We start from the raw sequence: 22,446 nt of genomic DNA, 5'->3' as shown, positions 1-22,446 counted from the left end.
TTATATTATATTATATTATATTATTCATTCATTCATTCATCTTCTACCGCTTATCCGAACTACCTCGGGTCACGGGAAGCCTGTGCCTATCTCAGGCATCAAGGCAGGATACACCCTTAACGGAGTGCCAACCCATCGCAGGGCACACACACTCTCATTCACTCACACAATCACACACTACGGACAATTTTCCAGAGACGCCAATCAACCTACCATGCATGTCTTTGGACCGGGGAGGAAACCGGAGTACCAGGAGGAAACCCCCGAGGCACGGGGAGAACATGCAAACTCCACACACACAAGGCGGAGGTGGGAATCGAACCCCCAAACCTGGAGGTGTGAGGCGAACGTGCTAACCACTAAACCACCGTGCCCCCATATTATATTATATTATATTATATTATATTATATTTTATTATATTATATTATATTATATTATATTATATTTTATTATATTATATTATATTATACTATATTTATAGTAGTATTGGATTCGTTCATATTCGTTCACCGTCTTAATACTGTTTGTTTACTTTCTCTTACTCCTGATTGGCTGCCAGCTCCTGTCTGCTGCTCTGCACTCTGACTTTTTTTCATGCCAGGTTGTCGAGGTGTGATGACATCTCATAGTATCTCAGCTGGCCTGTGATGTGTGTGCACAAATTTCCCACCAATTCCATCTCCCTGACACAAGGCTTACTGTGAAGTACTGAACCAAACGTGACTCTTTTTCATTATTAACAACTGAAGAACAAAATCTGACACACGCTATGTTTGAGAATATATTGAAACTCACTTATATTTGTTTTAGAAAACAGAAAGAACACCATGGATTAAAAAAAACAATATTCATTGGTCCAAAAGTAAACCTAACAAGCCTGCTCTCACCCTGACAGGAATTTCAAACAATAGCACAAGCCTCCTCGGTGCAGCCAGATTTCATTCATATGATTTGGGATAGAAAGTGACAGAGATTGTTTTATTTTTTTTGTTGGTATTCTTTTACTATTCTCCTGCATCACCTCTGATTTCAGTCAATGCCTGCCTCATAATGCTCAGTCTACAAAATGGGAGACAGAGAGGTACAGAGAGAGAATAAAAAATAAGAGCTTACTTATTAGCAAAATATAATGAATAAAGAATTAAACAACATTCCCTGAAGTTCATCTGTTATCAAACCCTGTGTCTCAGCCAGCAAATGAATAAAGCATCAATGAAAGAGGAGAATTCATCATCTCCAGCCTCCACAGGTGTCTTCTCAGCATTGCGGTCGAACCCCGCTGGAGGCTTTTAGTGCTAAGGCATGTGACTTTAAATATTAACGGGTGTTGGTTTCAGCATCCGCACTGGCAGCCAGACTATTCCCAGGTGGATCTGAAGTGATAGTTCAGGATAAAGAGGTCCGCCGATGTCGGGAGGAAATGAGAAAGCTGTCAGCGGGAGTCTGTCAGTAAACCTGCAGGTGATTGCCACCTCTCATAGTGATAGGTTGTGCTACAACAGATACAGCTGCCAGTTATCACATGTCTGACACCAGCCGTGTTTGCGGGTAATAAAATCTATAGCACTGCACATTCTTTTACGAACTGCTTATTTATTAAAAAAATGTCGTTATCATGCATCAGCAGTATAAGTAATGTTTTTAGTAACAAAAAAACATGTTTTTTTCATCCACACTCTTTCACATTTTATTATAACTCGATTAGAAACCAGGATTTAAAACAAAAAGCAAGTGAATAGAGAACATTGTTAAATGGTAAGCTGTATTATTGTGTACAGATGGTATCAGAAGATCTTACAACCCTTTACACCAAATCATGAGATCAGGAATTTTTTATAAAATCTGTGAGAAAGAATGTGAGAAACCTCACTGTCTGGGTTGGTAACATGGGCTTCCATCCATATTCATTTGACGGGTGATGGTGCATTTGCTTTTATCTGTGTTTATGAGAATCTCAGTGGAGGAGCTAGTGTAAAACACTGGAGAGAGAGAGAGAGAGCAAGAGCGAGAGAGATCACCTTGAACTTAAAATATTTCATTTTTAAACTTTTGCCTGTATGCTATGCTCAGCTCCGTATTTTTGCTATTATTACTGAAGGTGCGTAAGAACCGTATTATCAAATATTAAAGATGTTATCAGGCCTGCCAAGACTGCTAAAGAGAGTTGGATTCTAAAGTGTTTGCCTTACTCAGATTTTTTTTTTCCTTTACTGAACCTTTTCTCTTTCACTGTCTCCATCTCCTCCTTTACATCAGTCCTTCTCACCTTCATGATTACATTCACAACAACAGAGCTTCATACTCATAAATGTTTTAATTGTATTAATAACAGCTCTGACAAACCTCTGGTCAGCTGTGTCAAAACAAAGCAAGCATGACTGACTAAACATAAAACAGAATTTATGACTCAATGTAAAACAGAGACAGAGACAGAGCAGTGACGATGCAGTTTTTTTCATTTGGACATTAAAATAGTGACAAATGGAAAATCCACACTAGGGATAAGAATTAGTTTTTAGCTATGAGCCTATAATTTTATTCAATGTGTAATGTGTGATAATAATATTTATACATTAATATTACACTTCGATTTCTTTTTATGTATTCATAAATGTATGTAAAGTGTTTATCCAAATAAAACTGATGAAAAATTGAGACTTAGAAATGCTGTCAGTAAAAAACTCAGAATCAATTCATCCTGACACGCACTGAATTGAAATGAGTTTAAACGTAAGGTAACTTGCAGATTTGACTTTAACATTTAACATTACACCCAGAGTATCAGCCTGCTTCCTCCTGAACTATGATCAATTTCCTGCCTTTATTAATCTAATGAATGCCACTGGCGTAGAAGCTAAATGCGATCAGGATGAAATACCTTATCAAAGCAATGCTAACTGAGAGCACAGGTTTCTAGGCATGTCTTATCCTCTCTGCCCTGTTTGTTGCACTTCCTCTTTCAGCGAATATCCCTGTCAAGCGCCGTGTACACTTTCTACTGATAATACAGCACTTTTCTCATCCCCTATCAGTAACACAGTGACAGAGAAGGTGCAGACAAAAGAGTAGTCTTCTACCTGTTCCTCTGCTACATTTGAAACCCTGACCTATTCCTACACCCTTATCACTTCCTCAGCCTCCTGTTTTCAGTAATTTACCTGTCTAGTTCTAGCAACCTGTCTTTTTGTCCATCTCTCTCATACACTTACTGTATGTTCACAAAGTTGTTTTTTTTTACAAGCTTCTTGCATCCCTTTCTAAAGTATTGATGATTTATAAATGGTGTGCAAAGTATATGGTTTTGTATATGGCCTGTTTTCATTCATTCTGCAGGAAAAACCTTGCATGTTGTGTAAGTTAAGTGTGCTGCATGTGCGTAGTAGACACTGCTGAGTACATGTTCTAGTTAAATGTAGCCAATTTACAGCAGCTATTTTGCCACATTATTTTGTTTGGCTACATAAAATGGGTGTAAATTTATGCTATGCTTGTTGCCTGGATTTATTTTTTTATTTCACTCATTTTTCATTGCAATCTTCATTCCTCATCAAATGAATCTATTGAATAGAAAAATAGTTACGATAATTATTGAAATCTTTAATTCATTACTTTTTAGGAAAACTCTTTAATAATGCTTTTCCATTGAGCTGCTTTTGTAAAGCATATGTGGCAATAATACACACGTTAATAATACTTAACACTTGAATTAACACAGTGCTGTACAGCTCCATCATGCCAAGCTTGGTACAGTCCATACAGGTCTGAAATTTTGTCTTGATAGCATGGCACTGTGATATCATGTGACAAGATAATCTCTGAAACCATTTTTCACCAAATGCATGAGCTCAGCTTCTTGGTGATAAAAGTCCTGATTGGTTAGATCAGGGATGTCTAGTCTTATTCACAAAGGGCAGCAATAGGTACAAGTCAAGCAGGAGCCAAATTTGATTTCATATGTTTAATTAGTTGAGGTGTGGCATTTGCTTGGTCGGAATGAAACTTGCACCCACACACAGGCCCGTTTGCGGATAAGATTAGACCTCACTGGACTACAAGATCTTTCATCTGTGCCGGTATTTTTTAATCCAAAAAGAGCTTTCTATTTATTAATAATGATACTAAATTAATGCTTATTGCTAATAAATGCCTATATCTTTTATTTAGTGTTTGCTGATGTGTTATAATAATATTATAATCATTAACATAACATGTAATATGTTTATCGAAAATAAAAAAAGGAGATTCAAATGAATCAAGAATCAGAATGAATAAAAATATAAAGCAGTGTTTGTGGTTAATATTAAACATTTCAGTTTGCGCTTCTGCTTATAATACATTTTCGCTCTATTTATATAGAAGAAAATTGTCCATTTAACTTAATCTAAACCCATACATATATGCACAAAATCCACTTTAATTATTAGGTTTGTTTTGGTTATTTCTGTAGTATTGTATCTACCATAGCATAATAAATGTGGGGAAAAAAATCGTTCAACTTGATGGCTGTCGTTTCATCTCCCAGCCTACCTTTACTAACGGTTATAACACAAGACTGTTTCTTTGACCCTGGCATTTTTTAATCATTTAATCATCTATGAAAAAGATCAGTCAACCATAAGAAGGTTTAATGACACACTAAGTGAAATAGATTATTTTGTGTCATTAATTTAATCCTGCTAAACATCTAATTTTATTTAAGCCCTGTTACTTACCTCCACCTCCCTGATGGCTGATCATGATAGTAAATGGACTGGTTAAACATCAGTAACTCATCTTTACCATTATCAAACCACATACTGTATAACTTTACCCCAATGGACAGCAAATTGTACCTCTGATCTTTATTCTTATTCGTTTTACATTTTCCATATAATTTCCCTTTCCAACTTGCATAGATAAATTCTATTGTTATTGTAATTATATTCTTATTATATTACTATTCTATTTTATGACGCAGACAGTCAAAAACGCATTTCATTGTAATTTCAGACTGTAATATCTATAGTTGTGTACGAGGTATAACATTTTAACTTAAGTGTAATCAACTGACTCGACTCTCAATGATATTCTGCATAAATCTACATTCTGCGCTAGAAAAAAATCAGCCCTATCTTTTTATACATGCAGTTTTTTTTACAGCAGTTGGTTGTCACTTTGTTCTTGATTCCACAAAAGTAAAAAAAATCCACTTCCAGTTATTTGTTAACAGCAAATGAGAGAGAACCAAACCTTAATTTTGTGGTTGTCAACCCTAACACAGTTGAAGGGTTTAATGATCCTTGCTAACCCATATGTAGCAATAGCCACTGGTTCTGCTGAATAGTTTCCTTTCTTTGGTATTTGAGTCTTTATTGTTAACACATATATCTCATTTTTAAATTTGCTTTTTTTGTGAGTCCCAAACTTTTCCAACAACCCTCTAGTCGATTCAACAACAGCTTAGCAACCTGTCTTACGATTAGATATATCATTGTTTAATGAAACATTAACGTAAGACACATTTCATGCATTTGACCTGTGATGTCTAGAGGAAAATGTCAGAGATTGAGTCACACTAGAGCAATTAAACAAGCTCTTTTGGGACTTGTTCAAGTCTTTAGCTGTGTAGGCCTCCTGTAAATCACTTCATTACCCGGCTAATCTAAAGCTGACTTCATGGCTCTGACCATTTTTTCCCCAGCCAGCTGGCTAAGCTACATCCCTGCCCACAGCCTCCCTGCCATCCATCCTTCTTTCCAATCCAGCCAAGTCTCTCATCCTTCCTCGGCGGTCTCTCTTGCTCATGGCTAGAGACTTTCTCAGGCAACATCTGGAATTGTTCAAGGATCCATTAGTTTACATTAAATCTGCTTAACAAGCAGGAGACAAGTATCAGGCCCATGAGATGAAAGATAAAATGTTTTTTTAAAAACATTGAAGTTGGATAAAGTTGTGTGTTTCTGATTCTTGGGAAAATGTTAACATTTACTAATTGCTTCTGTGGTAGCTCAGTGGGAAAGGGCTTTCATGCATTACTGGAAAAGACTGGGTTCAAGTCCCAGGACTTGTGTGAGCCTGTAGCTGGGTGACTGAAGTTTTCTAGCCTGTCCTATGGACTAGGTCCTATTAGCAAGGATCTTAAATCTTAACTGCCCCAGGGGTAGCCAAGAGGATTAACCTGTACCTCCCTTCATGCTTGGAAAGGGGAACTGGGATATGCAAAATTCCTTTGCAGAAATACAATGTCACTGAATGTTCTGTAGCTCGATAGCTGGTATTTCTAATATTAACTCTTTTTGCCAGAGGACAGAAAATGAATTTCCGCTGTTTTAAGGGGTATCCATTCCATTTTCAGCACTGAACTTCTTTGTCATGTCACACTCCACAGTGGTGGTTAATGGCTTATAAGATAGTACATACTCAGGGAATTAATTACTTTTTCATAAGCATGTCTACATAGTCTACAATGGCGATAAATTAATAGAAAATTTCGAAGATTTATCTTTAAAATAAATTGTGATATCTTTTTCTGGATTGCAGCATGCAGCTAAAATTTGTTATCTTCAACCACTATAATTCTTTGTACTGTTAACTCAACAAACATCTCACATTGAAAACAGTGCCCTGACTAATTTTATATCAAACTTGAGGCAATAAAATAATTCATTTGTTTATATGGATGAAAATGTTATTTCCATTCTGCCGGCATAGTAGAACACCATTGTATTGGTAAAAAAAAATTGGTAAAAGGGTAAAAATTTCTGTGACAAATCTCCCAGTTACTTTTGATATACCTTTAAGTTTTATCAACTTACGTAGAAAATGATCAGCCTGTATAGACGTATCTAATATGCAGATAGCCACACTTAAATGATGATGGATATCATTCAGTGGGGTTTTGTCTATATAATAAGACATTCTGAATGTCAGGAATTAAACAGTGAAGTTCTTCTTCAAGAGCAAAACATTGCATCAGTTTGAAGCTTTGACTTTAGTTCACTCTGGGAATAGAGATTAAATTCAGCTTTCTGAACTTGCTCCTGCATTGATGACTTATACCGAATCTGGATCTGGCTTTCCCTCTTTATTCATCTATCTATCCTCCCTCTCATTCCTGTGGGCAATTTTCTGAAATGCAGTTCTTTTCACTACATCGGTGTGGCTGTGGTTCAAGTCAGGGATGTGGTTTTGATGCTCTGTGGTGACGCTGAAGCTTCTTTCCAGGCACATGAGCTTCATAATACAAAGTAAATCTGGACAGGATTAATTGTCTTTCTTTGCTGCATATGTAATCGTTTTGAGTTTGACTTGTTTTTACTTTTACTGAGTTTGTGATAAATGCCAGTTAAACATATGTGGATGAAAAAATAATGTCTTTATTTTAGAGCACCAAAAAAACCATGAATAAGAAAAAATGCTTAAAAAAATACATAATAGAGTAAATTGGGTTTAGGAAACATGGTCTGACTTTAAGCATAGCATTTACAGACAAAATTCTTATCTTAAAAGAATTATGATTGCATGATTTGATATAAAAAAAGGACTTCATACATTTATTCTTTTTTTACAAAACAAGATTTACACATTTATATATAGTTATTTATAGTTTTTTTCACATAATATATTGATTATGACATGAGGTTTCTAAATATCTTGGGATTGTGGGTTTATTTTTTTCATATGATTTGTATTAAACATGATCGTATATTGCCTCCACGTGTATACACTCTTAGGGCAATCAAAGGTAAAATGGACTGTCATGGGTTTTTCACAAAAATAACATTATAGCATATGGAATATATGTGAATTTTTGGGACAGAAATCTCATACTGTGACACCAATTAGGGAAAAAAATATCAATGTCTTGTTACACTTTTGGCTGCAGAGTTAAGGGTTTGGATGGATGAAAATCTTTCCCTATTAAAGTTCATTCCAGTTGAATATAAAGTGTTCAAATAACCATGTTAAAATGACCTGGAGCTGCTGCTCAGTCGGCAGACAGTAAACAGCAACAAAAAAAACAGTTTTTCTGTGGCGGGGATTATGAGAAACAATAACTTTGATGGTGTGCGTGGACAGCCTCACTGTCTAGCTTGGGGAGAGCAAACAATAGCCCTACCCGCTCCATGCCCATCTGTAATAACATCTCATCATCGCTGTCGTGCGCGCTGTATCGATTTGATTTCATTGCGCTGCGCTAGCTGTCCTTCGTGTCTGGATAGTGTGGAGCCTGTCTCTTGTCCCTGGAGACCTGTGTCTCTTCCACTTGCATTATGAGTGAGTGTGTGTTTGTGTATGTGGCACGAGCTGAATGAGAAGCACGAGTCATATTTCACATAGAGCACTCCTGATGAGACCATTATTTCTTTATTTCTTTCAGGCCTTGGGGACCCTTAAAAGAGTCAGTGTCTATTCTTCCCCTCTCTCTCTCTCTCTCTCTGGTTCTCACTATATGACGGTCCGGGTTTAGCTTTCTTTTGTGCAGTAGATAGATGAGCCTTTTTTTTTCTTCTGCTAGTTAAACCTTGCTTTTCTTGCTTATATATATTGAAGCGGATCATTCAACACTACACTTAATAAGAAATGTGTTAAAATGAGGTAGAGAATTGTTTGAGTAATCAAGCTATGTGAAGTAATTCATTGCAGTTCATGTTTGTGTTATTTCTATGCGGATTTGTGGATTTTTATTATTTCACAAAAAGGGTATTTACATTTTATTTCTTTGTTTAGGTGTTGCTGGAGGCGACAGTAGACCGCTGGGGATATATTGCCGTGGATGACATCTTGCTGCTGAACTATCCCTGCTGTAAGTAGCATAGCCGCGGTCACCGTGGATGAGCGTGGATGAGGAACTGGACGGGTTCAATGCTAGGAGGCAATTTTAACATTGCACATTTCATATACAACTGTAGCCTTGCAGGGTGCAGCTGGTACTTCTCTTTGAGATGAGCAGCTGTAATCTTCTGCCCTATGTCAGAAATCAGCTGCAACAAACCTATTAATGTCCCTGTACAGTACAGTACTCATGGCCTTCAGCTCCAACCAACATGATACATGGATTGGTAGGAATAAAGGAATACAGTATTTAATGTACTTTTCCAGCAGTCGAATTACAGCTCTGTTTACAGCTTTTAGTTCGTTTACTTTGCATTTATCGTAATATCATACGCTGTATGTCTTTTTGTCATGCAACCTCTGTGTGTGTCATGACATGTATATTTGTATTCTGCTTGCTTTCTTGCTAGCAGAAGCCTGCAGTTCCTCAGTGGGAAATGGGCTCAGATAGCATGTGGACTTTGGAGATCATACAGGGCAAGATCAGAGCTGTGAGCTCTAGCTGTGAGGGAGTGTGTGATGTCTTCTCTTCACTGGAACCATGAAGGTCTTAAATACAAAGCATGGAGATGCAGTATAACCACGGGGAAAATAGGCTGTTACAGAGCATCCTGTGTTTGTAAACGATCTCAAGATTGCTGGTAGATATTAACGGTTTATGGATTTACACAATGCCAGTGTTATTGAAATGACAAAACACAAGACTAGGAATGAAATATATACTTGTGTTTGAACAACTTTGAGAATTTCCTGCAGAAATAATTATGGAAATTCTACAGGCAAGCAATGCAATTAAAATAATACTAAAAAAGTTAACCTTGCACTTTCAGCAGTATTTTACTGATTGTATTGAAAGAAGTGCAGCTTATATAGTTAAATTCTATACAGTTTATTTAATGTTATTTAGAGTCCAGACATCTGCTTTTGTATTCGATTAGCAATTTACATTCCATGTGTGAAAGGTCATGTGTTAATTAATTATTATGTCATGTGGCATGTGTCATTAATTATTAGTATAACATAACATAATTGTTATTAAATGGACATGAGTCATTTTAAATTAATGTTCATCTTATTTATTAAATATGAAATTTCCTGCGATTGTTTTATAGGACTACATTACCAGAATTCCATTTTTAGTAATTATTACTGTAAAATTACTGGTAAACTGTCCTGTTTATTACTCCCAAGTGTAGCTCTGATTGCTGCTCAGTGCTGAATATGTGGTGTACTGTATCAGGGGAAGAGATGCTGGCTTGGTGTTAACAGGGCAGCCGATGGCCTCAAAGGGACATCTAAGGCCCCGCGGCTCCAGTAAATAGCTGCAATACTTACTCGTTTTTAAACGGCACTAATAAACTGCTCCCCGGCGCTGATGAGGTCAAATTCTAAACAATGAAAACACCAGATGCAGCGGTCAAGGAAGCCCTTCATGGCAAAGCCTTTCACCTCCTGCTCTTCCACCCACTTCCCCGCCTTCTCCACTTCCTGCGGGCAGCAGATGGCATCATTTGAACCCCACTGGGCCCATTAAATAATTAAGACTCTCATCAGGATCTCGGCACATTGTCGAGCATGGCATCATGCCAGGATGTGGAATTTTCTCATGAGGTGTCTAAAAGGACAGGAAGAGAAAATAAAATAAATAAAATAACTAATATAACATGCAATCAGAACTGGTGATTGTAGACAAGGTGCTAAGCAGGTGTAGCATTTGTGATGCAATTCCGCTGGGCCAACATTTTCTCTACACCATTACCTGAACACAATATTTAAATGTGCTATCAACACTGCAGGGGAGAAAACACGTTTTTTTTTTTTAAAATAATTAATATGTAGACAATAACTCCTTTGAAATATATCCGAGCACAGAATGAGTTTTCTGTGCTTCCGAACAACAAACAACAAATCTCTGCCTAAAGTACTGATAAACAAATGCTTTAAAATCTTTTTAAAAGTCTTTAGAAACCAACTGCTGTTTGTATTTTCTTTTTTTTAGACTCCATTTTTTTTAAATGTTTGCATGCCTAATGATAGCAGACAAAGGAACATAAATTACGAATCAAGCATTATAGACTAGTGTTTTCACAAGACGCCGGGCCACCTGCCAGTTACAAAAACTGTAGCCACGTCAACCGCCTGTTTGTACAAACTAATTCCTGGAATCATCTTTATACGCTGTCAGAACCCAACAACCAAATAAATAAACAAGACCCTCTTTAATCTGCTTCTTTCTGTTTCCCAGCCAGTCCTCCTGTGCTATGTCTGATTGATTTAGCATACCCACTATTCATATTTAGTACTGCCTGCAGTAACCCACAGCACTGGATCAGGTGGTAGGCAGAGAAATTAATGACAGAGTTAATCGCAGAGTTCAGAGTATAAAGACAAGTCCTACACAGAGCTAATCACCTCAGCTAACTGTAACATTCTCAGTGAACGGAGAAGCAGTCGGTTATTGCAGATTTCCACGCTTTAAATTGTAAAAACCTCAATTAAAATATATTTTGCTCTTTAAAATTAACATCTGAAACATATTAGGTATGCAGGAATAAAGTCAATGTATGGAAAATGTTTGCAGACCATAACCCATATTCTGTTATTATGCACAGCACTGTCTGCGAAATGTCGATTTAATGTTTACGAAACAGCATTTCTGTCTCATTAGGGAAGTCATTTCAGTGAGTCGCAGTGAATGAAAAAAAATTGGGTTCACAAATGAATAATTGTGGATGTATGTTTTGAATTCTGAAAATTATGATATATAAAAAAAATTGAAGCATCAAAGGTAATATTTCATAATGACATTTTTAACTAGAAATCATTTATCTCATTCTTTGGCATTTTTATTTATTTCTCTTGGGCATCTAAACTGGAAAATATCAAAATGTTGTGCTAATTAGTCTCTCTCTCTCTCTCTCTCTCTCTCTCTCTCTCAACATATAGATATATAAACAGAATAGTATATTTGCTTTCTTTTAACCAGTGTGCATGATAATCTTATAAAAAACCAGCCTGCAGTGTGAAATAGCCTTTGTGCCCCACACTGACATTGTTTTTCTTGGGCAAATATTTATAAATGGGTGAGTTACAGACTGATAATTTTATCACTGAATCTCTGCTCTGTGCTTTTCTTTAGATAAAGCCCCCCACTTCTCTCGCCTGGGGGATGTGGAGGTCAACGCTGGACAGAATGCTACCTTCCAATGTGTAGCAGCTGGAAGAGCATCAGAGGCAGAGAGGTTTTTACTGGAGGTGAGTACAGCTTCATGACAGCAAAGATTACTGTTTTACCGAGGGGTTTGCTGGTTATCTGTGATACACAAAGACCATCATTGTGTACTAAGCACAAAAAAAAATAAAAGTATAGAAACCGGATTCAGTGTTATTATTTTTAATTTTTGCATTGGTGTCATTTTTGTGCCCTTAGAGCAGTTTATAGAGTTCTGTTTATGTGCTGGACCCCATGCACATAAAGTGAGGAATTAATACAGAAATTGTACACTTCAGTATTCAAATGTCTTGTTTTATTTACAGGAGAGTGCTTTGTATTAACCAAAACATTGGTGTTAGTTTTTTTTTACTCAGTAACTCAAAGTCGTGATTTGACGTTGGTGATATGAGAATAGTATCATCCCACACTCACGTAACAGTCTCACGACTTTGATTTAGTTCAGTTTGCATGTAGGCTACTCATCCAGTGAGATATGTGTGTGAGAGAGAGGTGTTTATTTCTTACTTGTGCATTATTATAAGTTTCTTTGTCATATTTTATATTCAAGCTGTCTCTTGTTTTTATGATACACAATATTGGCAGAGCAACATGTATCTCATTTATACAGCTGAGCAATAGAGGGTTAAGGGCCGTGCTGGGGCCCAGGAGCAGTACCTTCCTGGCACTGGGATTCAAACTCACTACCTTCTGATCAGTAGTCTAATGCCTTAACCATTGAGCTACCACTTCCCATATTTCCTGATACAGTCTGCATTTTCTATCCCTGATTTTTTTTTTACTGCCCATGTTTTAATGTGTAAATTGTGACACTTTTATTCAACACACAGGTGATCTGCATAACCTAACAAGGGAGCTTAGGACAACAAACAGAGGTTACAGAGGTGCATAACCAGTCAAGTACAGAATACAGTAACAATAACTTTCCCCAAAATGCGCTGTTTAATATTTACAACCATCACATATGTTTTCCTGTGTACTGACTAATATAATATAATATAATATAATATAATATAATATAATATAATATAATATAATATAATATAATATAATATAATATAATATACAATACTCCGTCCAGGGTGTATCCTGCCTTGATGCCCGATGACGCCTGAGATAGGCACAGGCTCCCCGTGACCCGAGGTAGTTCGGATAAGCGGTAGAAGATGAATGAATGAATAATATACAATGAGAGTGTGTGTGCCCTGCGATGGGTTGGCACTCCGTTCAGGGTGTATCCTGCCTTGATGCCCGATGACGCCTGAGATAGGCACAGGCTCCCCGTGACCCGAGGTAGTTCGGATAAGCGGTAGAAAATGAATGAATGAATGAATAATATAATATACAGGGAATATGGCATAGCCACTAGTGTTGTAGGTCAGTGCTTCAGGGAAACTAGTTTGGGTTTCAGTTTCTGCCTGTGTCGAGTTTTACACATTCTCACTTTGTTCATTTCGGTTTTTTCAAATTGTCCTAGATGTGAATGAATGATTGTGTTAGTTTTAAAGGATTGGTGTCCTGTCTACTTTTGGCAATATAATATAATATAATATAATATAATATAATATAATATAATATAATATAATATAATATAATATAATATAATATAATATAATATAATATAATATAATATAATATAATATAATATAATATAATATAATATAATATGCACAGTGTTTAATACACACGTTTTTGTTGGTGACACCAAATACACAATGTTGGTATCATGGATTTATTTTTTTTCTCTTCCTAGTGGCTGGGAGAAACAAGACTCAGTCAAAAATGAAATTAAATCTGTGATGATATTACGTTTCTGTGACAAGGATGAATGCTATTGGCTACATGCTGTCATTTGGCACATTAAACACTTTCAAGGTCTCTTTGAAATCTGCCCCGCTCTTGCAGTAGGAGACACATGGCTTCCCTTCACCACTACCATAGCATTTCTTCTATAAACCTAGTTTGTGTTTTTGTTTTAATCATAAAAACCATGTTGACTTCTGTCAAGCAAATGGGCTGGTTTGTCATCTGCACTGCAATTAGCCTAAACAGATCCATTCTACTCGATGTTTATCCTTCCTCATAGCTGCTAATTTAAAGATAATGGTGCGGCCTCAAAGTCTGCAAACTGATTTAAGCCTTGTAGTACCATGACTAGAGCCAGTATAGTCACATCAGTTTTGATCATAAAGAATTAAGGCCTGGTTTTCTGGGGTGTTCTGCAGATATCGTGAGAGCTGAAATACTCCAACAACCATACAGGCGGTTTCTATTCACACTGGAACACAGAATTATTATGTAAACCACAGGGAGAAGGAAAGCTTTCACTGACCCCTTATAACCTTTCCACCTATATGCCCATGTTTATTCCTTGCTTAGTTTCATACTATTTGATGTTGATCAGAGTCAGTCTTTCAGCTATGATGTACAGTAGTTATCTAGAGCTATTTTCTACACCCTTCACAACTCTGTAGCGTAAAAGTTGGCACTTCTGACTCTTCCCAAAGTGCAAACTTAATCAAATAAAAGTGATTGCTTTTTTCATGCATGAAATGTGATTTATTTCTTCCAAATACTTCAGTAACCCGGTTCAATAAGGTTTGACCATATCTAATGCTACTGTATTACCTGATTTCTTTTAAAGCAGTCACTCATGTCAGGCCTGGCCATAATCATATTATTTTATTATAATTCTCAGCATTAGCCTTTCCTCTAAATCATGTTTTTTTCCTTTATTTTTACTGGTCAGCCATGTCTTGCTGATATTATAGGAATATAGAAACAGGCTTGTTAGCCGACTGTGAGCATCTGTTCAGACATTTTATGTCCTTGATATTATACGGATATTTAAATAATAATGCATGTCTGTGCCTGTTGTGGTTGGATAATAACATGTTTACTCGTCCCTTTTATCCATTCTAGCGGCACAATGGCGAGGTGTCCTCAGGTGCCTCAGTCAAGCACCTGGGCCGCAATCGTTTTTCAGTGTCCTTCCAGCTGGAGGACGTCCAGAGGCCTGAGCAAGACCTTTACCGCTGTGTTACCCAGTCGTCCAGAGGCTCTGGTGTTTCTAACTTTGCTGAACTCATTGTTAAAGGTAAGTTTCCCCTTCTCTTCTTTCTTCCTTCCTTCCTTCCTCCCTTCATTCCTTCCTTCCTTCCTTCCTTCCTGCCTAATTTTTTTTTTTTTTCATTTAATTACCTGAAAAGTCAGCCACAAATAATTTCAGGTGTCAAGACAAATCTCTGCACTTTGAGTTCATTGCAGTTGTAGTAAATACATTTATGTATCTCTGTTGTAATACTGTAGCGTTTTATGTACATTACTACAGTATAGATAATGCAGACCGGATTTAATTACTGTGTGTTTATATAGATCTTGCTGACAGCAGGAGTGGTTCCAGAGTTTCCAATTTATATATATTTCTCACCCTTGCCTTGTAACCACTTACAATTCAGAAAGCCAAAACATATTTGGTGTTTTCTTCTTTTTCTTCTTCTGCTTTGAGACCAGATAGCAAATAATACACGAATGGCCCCCAATCACCATCACATAACTCAACAGGGAAATGTGTAATTATTCACAGCAGTAAGATGATCTTTGCACAGAGCTCTACAATACTCAGTAGTAGCAGTTAGTTGTGACACCCCCAAGTCTTAAATACATAGTAGTATGAGTGTTGAGATTTAGTCTAGTTGAAATGCACTGTCATTGCAGTCAATGTGTTCTGTACAACCTGGCCTAAACTGTTATTCTGCCTCATTAAGTATGTTAAAAGCAGGCTATTTAAGTTGTCAGATGAAGCTCTGTACTGGAGTCCTGAACGCAGCATGGGTTCTGCTGATAAGTAGGTTAAGTGTCTAATAAGCTTGCAGTTTTGGAAAAAAAGTCACACATGAAAAGCTTAACTGACATTTTTGCTAAAAATAAGAAATAATCACAGCTGAGAAGAGATAATGCTCACTAATTAAAAGAGTATTTTATAGCTTTTTAAATCAATTAATAGAATATAATCTTGCAACGGTAGTCAATTACAAGAAAAGGTCATTTGATGCAGTCACAATATTAAATTTCACGTCACAAAGCCTGTCTTTTGAACATATTATTAAAATGTCATAGGCACAGGTTATATTAGGTAGGCACAGGTTAGAATGACATTTATCTAAGTATGCTGACTTAGCAGGTCAATAACCCATAGGGTAAAATCTAAAATCTGTCTTTTTAATTAACAAGGTCAAACTCTGACAGACCCCCTGACTCACTGACTTCAGTGTGTATTTAAAGAGTGGCTGGAAGAAGGCTATGCCAGGTTCAGGTTAGCATTTTCCAAAAGTGATTTCTATAATGTTGGGCTCTACGTGAGGGATGGTGATATTTAAAAATGTATGTCAAAGGTTTAGCAAACTTAAGATTTAGTCAGGGTTGCAAGTCCATGGTTGCTAGGCTGCATCATCATGGTGATTCAGTCTGCCCACATTACTTATCATGCACAACAGGAGGCAAACCACTCATAATGCTAACCAATGACACTAGGCTGACAGGTCAGGACTCACTGAGCGGTAGTTTCTGATCCTCAGCTCTTCTCTGATCCCTAAATAGGGAAAAGGAAAGTGTGAAATAATCACAGGGATGGCTCAAGCTTACCTAGCTTCTCCGTATCATACCTACTCATGTCTCTGAACACTCTGATAGAGTCGGTGAGGCACCGCCAGTCTAATCCCGTTGATAGATACAGCAGCAAGGATTAGGCGGAGGTAAGGAAGGGGCTGTTTGTGGCAAGACAAAGTTACCTGAAAACAAAGGTTTATTAAACCCTCTGGCTGTTGCCATAAATATAGCATTAAACGCTCCCAAAATGGAAGAAAATGAAAGCTAGGTGTCAGCTGAAATGAGCAAAGTCAGGGGTGTGTTTATGTGTGTGTGCATGTGTGTAATTTATGTAATCTAGCTTTATAATATAAATTATATTATAAAGCTAGATTACATAAATTACACACATGCACACACATACATAAACACACCCCTGACTTTGCTCATTTCAGCTGACACCTAGCTTTCATAATTCTTAAATTGTATACAAGGAATAATCAAGTTCAGAATAATCAAGCGATTTCTTCCTTTTGCGGTTTTCCCTGAAATACTGTATAGTGTGTTAAAGCAAAAATGCACAACCATGATAAAGCACCAAAATCAAAATTCTCAAACTTGTACTTATTATCACACAGGGCATTCTGTTTGTGATTGTCACCCCACGCTTTAAAGACATTAGCGTATGTCCCAGTGCCCTTAAAAACCATTTCTCCAAGAGTTAATACTCATAATTAAATTGTGTATTTTTTGCTGCATCAGTTGGTCACATTTTAGATGAGTCTACAGAATTTCTATCTTAACCATAACAAAGTTTCATTTTTTAATATTTTCAATTATAAAATTCTTTCCTCTCGTTTCTTTGACAGTTTGAATACTGCATGTTGAAAATGTGATATTTTGTTGCTCTCTCATATGTGAAAAGTACTGTATGATTAAAGCTAAATTTACTAGCTATTATGCTGTGGGAAGTATTTTGCTGTGATGATTTGGGTCCACTTTTCCCCTTATAGCAGAGATATTCACCTGGAGGTCATTAAAAGGAATTATAATATGCAGTGGACCATGGGTCCAAAGACATGCATGGTAGGTTGATTGGCATCTCTGGAAAATTGTCCGTAGTGTGTGATTGCGTGAGTGAATGAGAGTGTGTGTGCCCTGCGATGGGTTGGCACTCCGTCCAGGGTGTATCCTGCCTTGATGCCAATGACGCCTGAGATAGGCACAGGCTCCCCGTGACCCGAGGTAGTTTGGATAAGCGGTAGAAAATGAGTGAGAGTGAGTGAGTGGGCCATGGGTAAGGGGTAAGATGGAAAATTCTAAATACAGATATTTAAAGGCTGTATCGAACATGCCAAAATCTATATGTTTTGCATGGCAGCAGGTATTAACATCACTGTATACTGGAACACAGAAATAAGTGTAGGCTTCATTTTCCACAGTAAAAACAGCAGATGAGCCGATTGACATGAATCTGGAGTGAATTGCAATTGGAAAGGTGTTTTGAAATATTAGCTAACACCCCCTGGATCCCATAAGCTACGATTATTAATGTTTCGACTCTTTCCATGTTTTGACTCAAAAATGTGTTTGATCTCCTGAACTGGGAATTGAACCTCATGATGAAATGTTTTGAATACATATGCAAAGTTAATACAAATCAGTTCAAATTTATTTAGACTGTTTACCTTTATTCTGTGGTGAAACTTTCGTATATCCTGATGTAAGTGGTCTCATTCAGGATGGAAATACTGTGTCCACAAGACATGAAGACTCAATGAATGGTTTGCTAAAATGAAATTCTGTAAATTATCTGCTATAGACATTTGCTTCACCGGATCTCAACCCTTTTAAACACTTGTAAAAGATTTTGGGATGAGGTATCGTTCAGCGCCATCTCCATCACTATCCTCACAACACAAAAAGGTCTATGAAAAAGTTTATGGAAGTTTAGAAATCTATGAAAAGTTGCAGTGAAGCTGCTCTGGTGGCTTGTGGTGACCAACACCTTACTAAGACACTGTAGGTTGATTTTTCCTATATATTGTCACCATGTTGAACTGGCAACTTGGAATTAGGGCAGGAACTTCCCCAAAAAGTATGAAGTAAATGTAAGTGTAGTAACTCAGGTTCCTCAATGAGTAGGAAAGCTCTTATAACCATCTCACAGGATATCACTAACCTTGTGAAAATTGCAAGAAATTATTGTTATAAATAAATAAATGAATATTAGAAGAAAGGGAGGAAGGAAAGAAGGAAAGTAAGAAAAAAAAATATAATAATAATAATAATAATAATAATAATAATAATAATATATATGTGCATTATAATGGTATATGGCTTTTTCATAAATGCAATATAATACATATGTAAAGCCCAGATAAATATATGGCCTAAGAATATCAGAATACATTAGACACCATTTTAAACAAATTTTCCCAAAGGCTTTCATATATTTCTAGCAAAAATATTGCTTGCAGCCTACTTTAAGGAGTGGTACTGTACAGCATTACTGCTGTGATAAGTGGTAATGCCACTCACGGCTCACATCTGTGCTGTGTAAGACAGTTTAGGACATGGCTGCTTTCCCTCCTCAGCAGGTTGCTGATGGGCTCTCTGATGGGGCTGACTTGGACAGGAGGTCCAGTTTAAAATGCATCACTGCGCCTAAATTAAGCACAACAGATTGGCCAGTTGGGACAGTTTCAAAGAACTGTGACTTCATGTTTCAGAGCATGGCTCTATTTTTCAGCCTTATATAGTAATGCTCTTTATTTTTTATCTTTGGATTCTTATTTCTCTGAGGCTTCTACAAGTCATTCACAATCCCATCCACCCCACTGACTGTGCTAACAAGGAGCTAATCATCCTTTTAGTTCGCTTGATTGTCTCATTTACATTTTATTGTATCGATTACGAACTACCAATACAAATGCATAGCAGCTAAAATGAATGATAATTGTACACATTCAGTCTTTATTGTGTATATAAATAATAAAAATCAAAGAATTGCTGTTCCTCATAACATAATGTCATGAGAAGGTCTCTGGGGTGAAGTTTTCTGAGGGTGAAACCAAAATCCTTCCCTGTACAAACACACCATAGGCAAACAAACACCGGATAGAAGTAAATCCCAGGCTGGCTTTTATTTCAGCTTTTGATATGAGGATGATGTGAAAAAAATTGAGTTAATATTATTTTCAGACCAGCCTGACTGAAGATAAGCTGACTTTATTGCTTCTCCGCTTTTCCCTGGAGGAGTTCTACATGTATCAGGATGAGCAAAGGTTCTCACAGTGCTAGGATAGAGGAGTGCATTGGAGAGCTGTACTCTGGGACACAGAACACGCCTGGGGATTAATGACAGAAACCACAGCACTCAGATTTTTCTACTACTCCATCATCTGAGACTTCTTTCGACCTTAATGCCTACTTGTCTCATTAATAGTTCAGGAGCTTAAATCGCTGCAATGGCCTAGTCAGATGGCAGCCTTTAAATATAAATGAAGGCCCAGGCTCCCGTACATTATAAAAAAAGTGAAAGATTATTCTCTATGATAGATGCAGTGATCCCAATGGTTCCCTGGAAAGCTGATGTGTGTAACTCTCCTTGTATGGATTTTTTCTCTCTCTCTTACTTTTAGCTCTTAACGCTGAGTTAACATGATATTTGTACCCATAACGTCAGAGGCTGTCTGTGACTTAGTAGGTGTATGTTCTCCATGTGGGTGGACAAATCATAACGTTTTTAATCATAGAAATGGTACGTTTTTGAGTTAGCTGTACTTATTGGCAGATAACACATCTGAACAGTCAGCTGTAGACATAACACTTGTAAAGTTGCGGTAAATAAAGGTAAATACAAGACCTTCAGTCAAAACTCTACTTATCAAATGGCAAAATTTTTGGTTTGGGGTTGCAATAAATAAAGGACCCTAGTGGATTAGGATCAATTTATTCTTTTTTTATCTTTAAAAGAATAAGAGTTTGCTAAATCAATAAAAAAAAAATAGCCATAGTTGCATCTGTTTAACAAACTGAATATTTAGTGATATTTGTATTGTTCCAGTGTCATGGTTAACTCAGATAATAGAGACATATCAGTCCAGTGCAATCTACCCAGAAGCAAGAACTTTGTTGCTATGAAATGTCCCCGATTCTCTTGTAGAGTTGCTGGTGATGACATTTGTAGGGGGGAATCATTTGATTAGTTGCTTGTATATCGGATATATATTCAGAATGATATATGTTTGTAATCACCTAAGTAAATATTGGTTGTAGGGTTGATCAGAATTTTTAAATATTTCAAATATTTAACTTGTATTTTTCCTTGTCAATGTTAACAAAACTGCTGTAAACATACACTCTATAAATACATACAAATATATATATATATATATATATATATATATATATATATATATATATATATATATATATATATATATATATACTAATATTTGGAGTACTCCAAATATTAGTATTCATATTGAAACTCAGTATTTTCAGGAAGAAAATGTATTTATTTTCAAATATATAGGCTTAAACAAACTAGTAATAAATTGAACCAACATGATCAGGCATTTACTAAGGATGAATGAATGAACGCTTGACATCACATTCACATTAATGAATGTCATTTTAGAATGAATTTTCTGTCACAGGATTTTGATTTCTAGTCTCAAACAGATTTCATGTTAACCTTAATACGGCACCTAATGTTTAGGTCTATATATATATATATATATGTCTTTAGGGTACATTATACATTTTACATTAAATAATGAATCCATATTTGGTTACATCCCTAATCCAAATACAAATTAGACCAGTAACAAACTATTTGTATGTTTGCCTTTTACAGTGCCTCCCTCTCCCATTGCTCCGCCCCAGCTGCTGAGAGCCGGTTCAACATACTTGATCATCCAGCTCAACACCAACTCCATCCTGGGTGATGGGCCCATCATTCGCCGAGAGATCGAGTACAGAGCAAGTCACGCACCTTGGTCTGAGATCAATGGCGTGAACATGCTTACCTACAAGCTCTGGCACCTGGATCCAGACACAGAGTACCACATTAGTGTACTGCTCACCCGGCCTGGAGAAGGTGGCACTGGACCCCCTGGACCTCCTCTTATCAGCAGAACTAAATGTGCTGGTAAGTATCTGGAAAAACCTCACTTAGCTTGTAAGTGTCGAAAAGCTACTGTGGTTTCCTTATACATTTTAGAGAGTCTAACATTTGATCAAACAGATATGGTTTTACATGTGGCCTTTCTTCCCAAGAACATTTTTTTGTTCTTCCTTTTTGAAGCAGGAAAGTTTTTTTATTTAGAAAGTGCTTGTTTTCAGTTGGTGCTGAAATGTCTTAAATGCAGTTCAGGTCTTCTGTCTCTGTCATGTTGGTCACTTGCCAGGTTGTAATGGTGTCTGTGACCTTTGCCACATTCTCCAAAAAGTACTGTCCTTTCCATTATATCCTACCTCAGCCAAGCATTCCATCTTTCTCTCAAATCTTCTACTATATTGCACTCTTTTAAGCCTGCTCATGTACCTAGAGACATACCATTTGTCAGTGAAGAGTAAAGACAAAAAAGTGGTAGTGAAGAGAGGTGTGAAAATGGGAAAACTAGGGTCTTACTGAAGAGGTGCCCATTTCCACTTCTGGGGGTCCAGCACAATCTGGTGATTTAATGCTCACAAACATATCATTCTAATTAATCTCACCTGCTAAATACTAGGTTTAGTCAGTGTGTTCTCTGCCTGCTTGGACCGGAGATCGACTCAGGTGGGGTTTTTTTTCCCCTGAACT

General features: G+C 36.9%; 1 protein-coding gene across 5 annotated transcripts in view; it reads left to right on the top strand.

The window, feature by feature from the left end:
• The window catches only part of ptprub (protein tyrosine phosphatase receptor type Ub), a 202,328-nt gene that overhangs the window by 107,287 nt on the left and 72,595 nt on the right, over window positions 1-22,446 (top strand). For all 5 annotated transcript variants that reach the window (XM_060869959.1, XM_060869961.1, XM_060869958.1 and 2 more), the window contains exons 4-7: window positions 8,711-8,786; window positions 11,955-12,070; window positions 14,970-15,144; window positions 21,499-21,792. In XM_060869959.1, coding sequence (XP_060725942.1) covers window positions 8,711-8,786; window positions 11,955-12,070; window positions 14,970-15,144; window positions 21,499-21,792 — 661 coding nt within the window. The remainder of the gene's footprint in view (window positions 1-8,710; window positions 8,787-11,954; window positions 12,071-14,969; window positions 15,145-21,498; window positions 21,793-22,446) is intronic.

The sequence above is a fragment of the Tachysurus vachellii genome, chromosome 5, assembly GCF_030014155.1.
Source record: "Tachysurus vachellii isolate PV-2020 chromosome 5, HZAU_Pvac_v1, whole genome shotgun sequence".
Taxonomy (NCBI): Eukaryota; Metazoa; Chordata; class Actinopteri; order Siluriformes; family Bagridae; genus Tachysurus; species Tachysurus vachellii.
The sequence above is the reverse complement of the archived record's forward strand: the minus strand, read 5'-3'. Positions and strand labels throughout refer to the sequence as shown.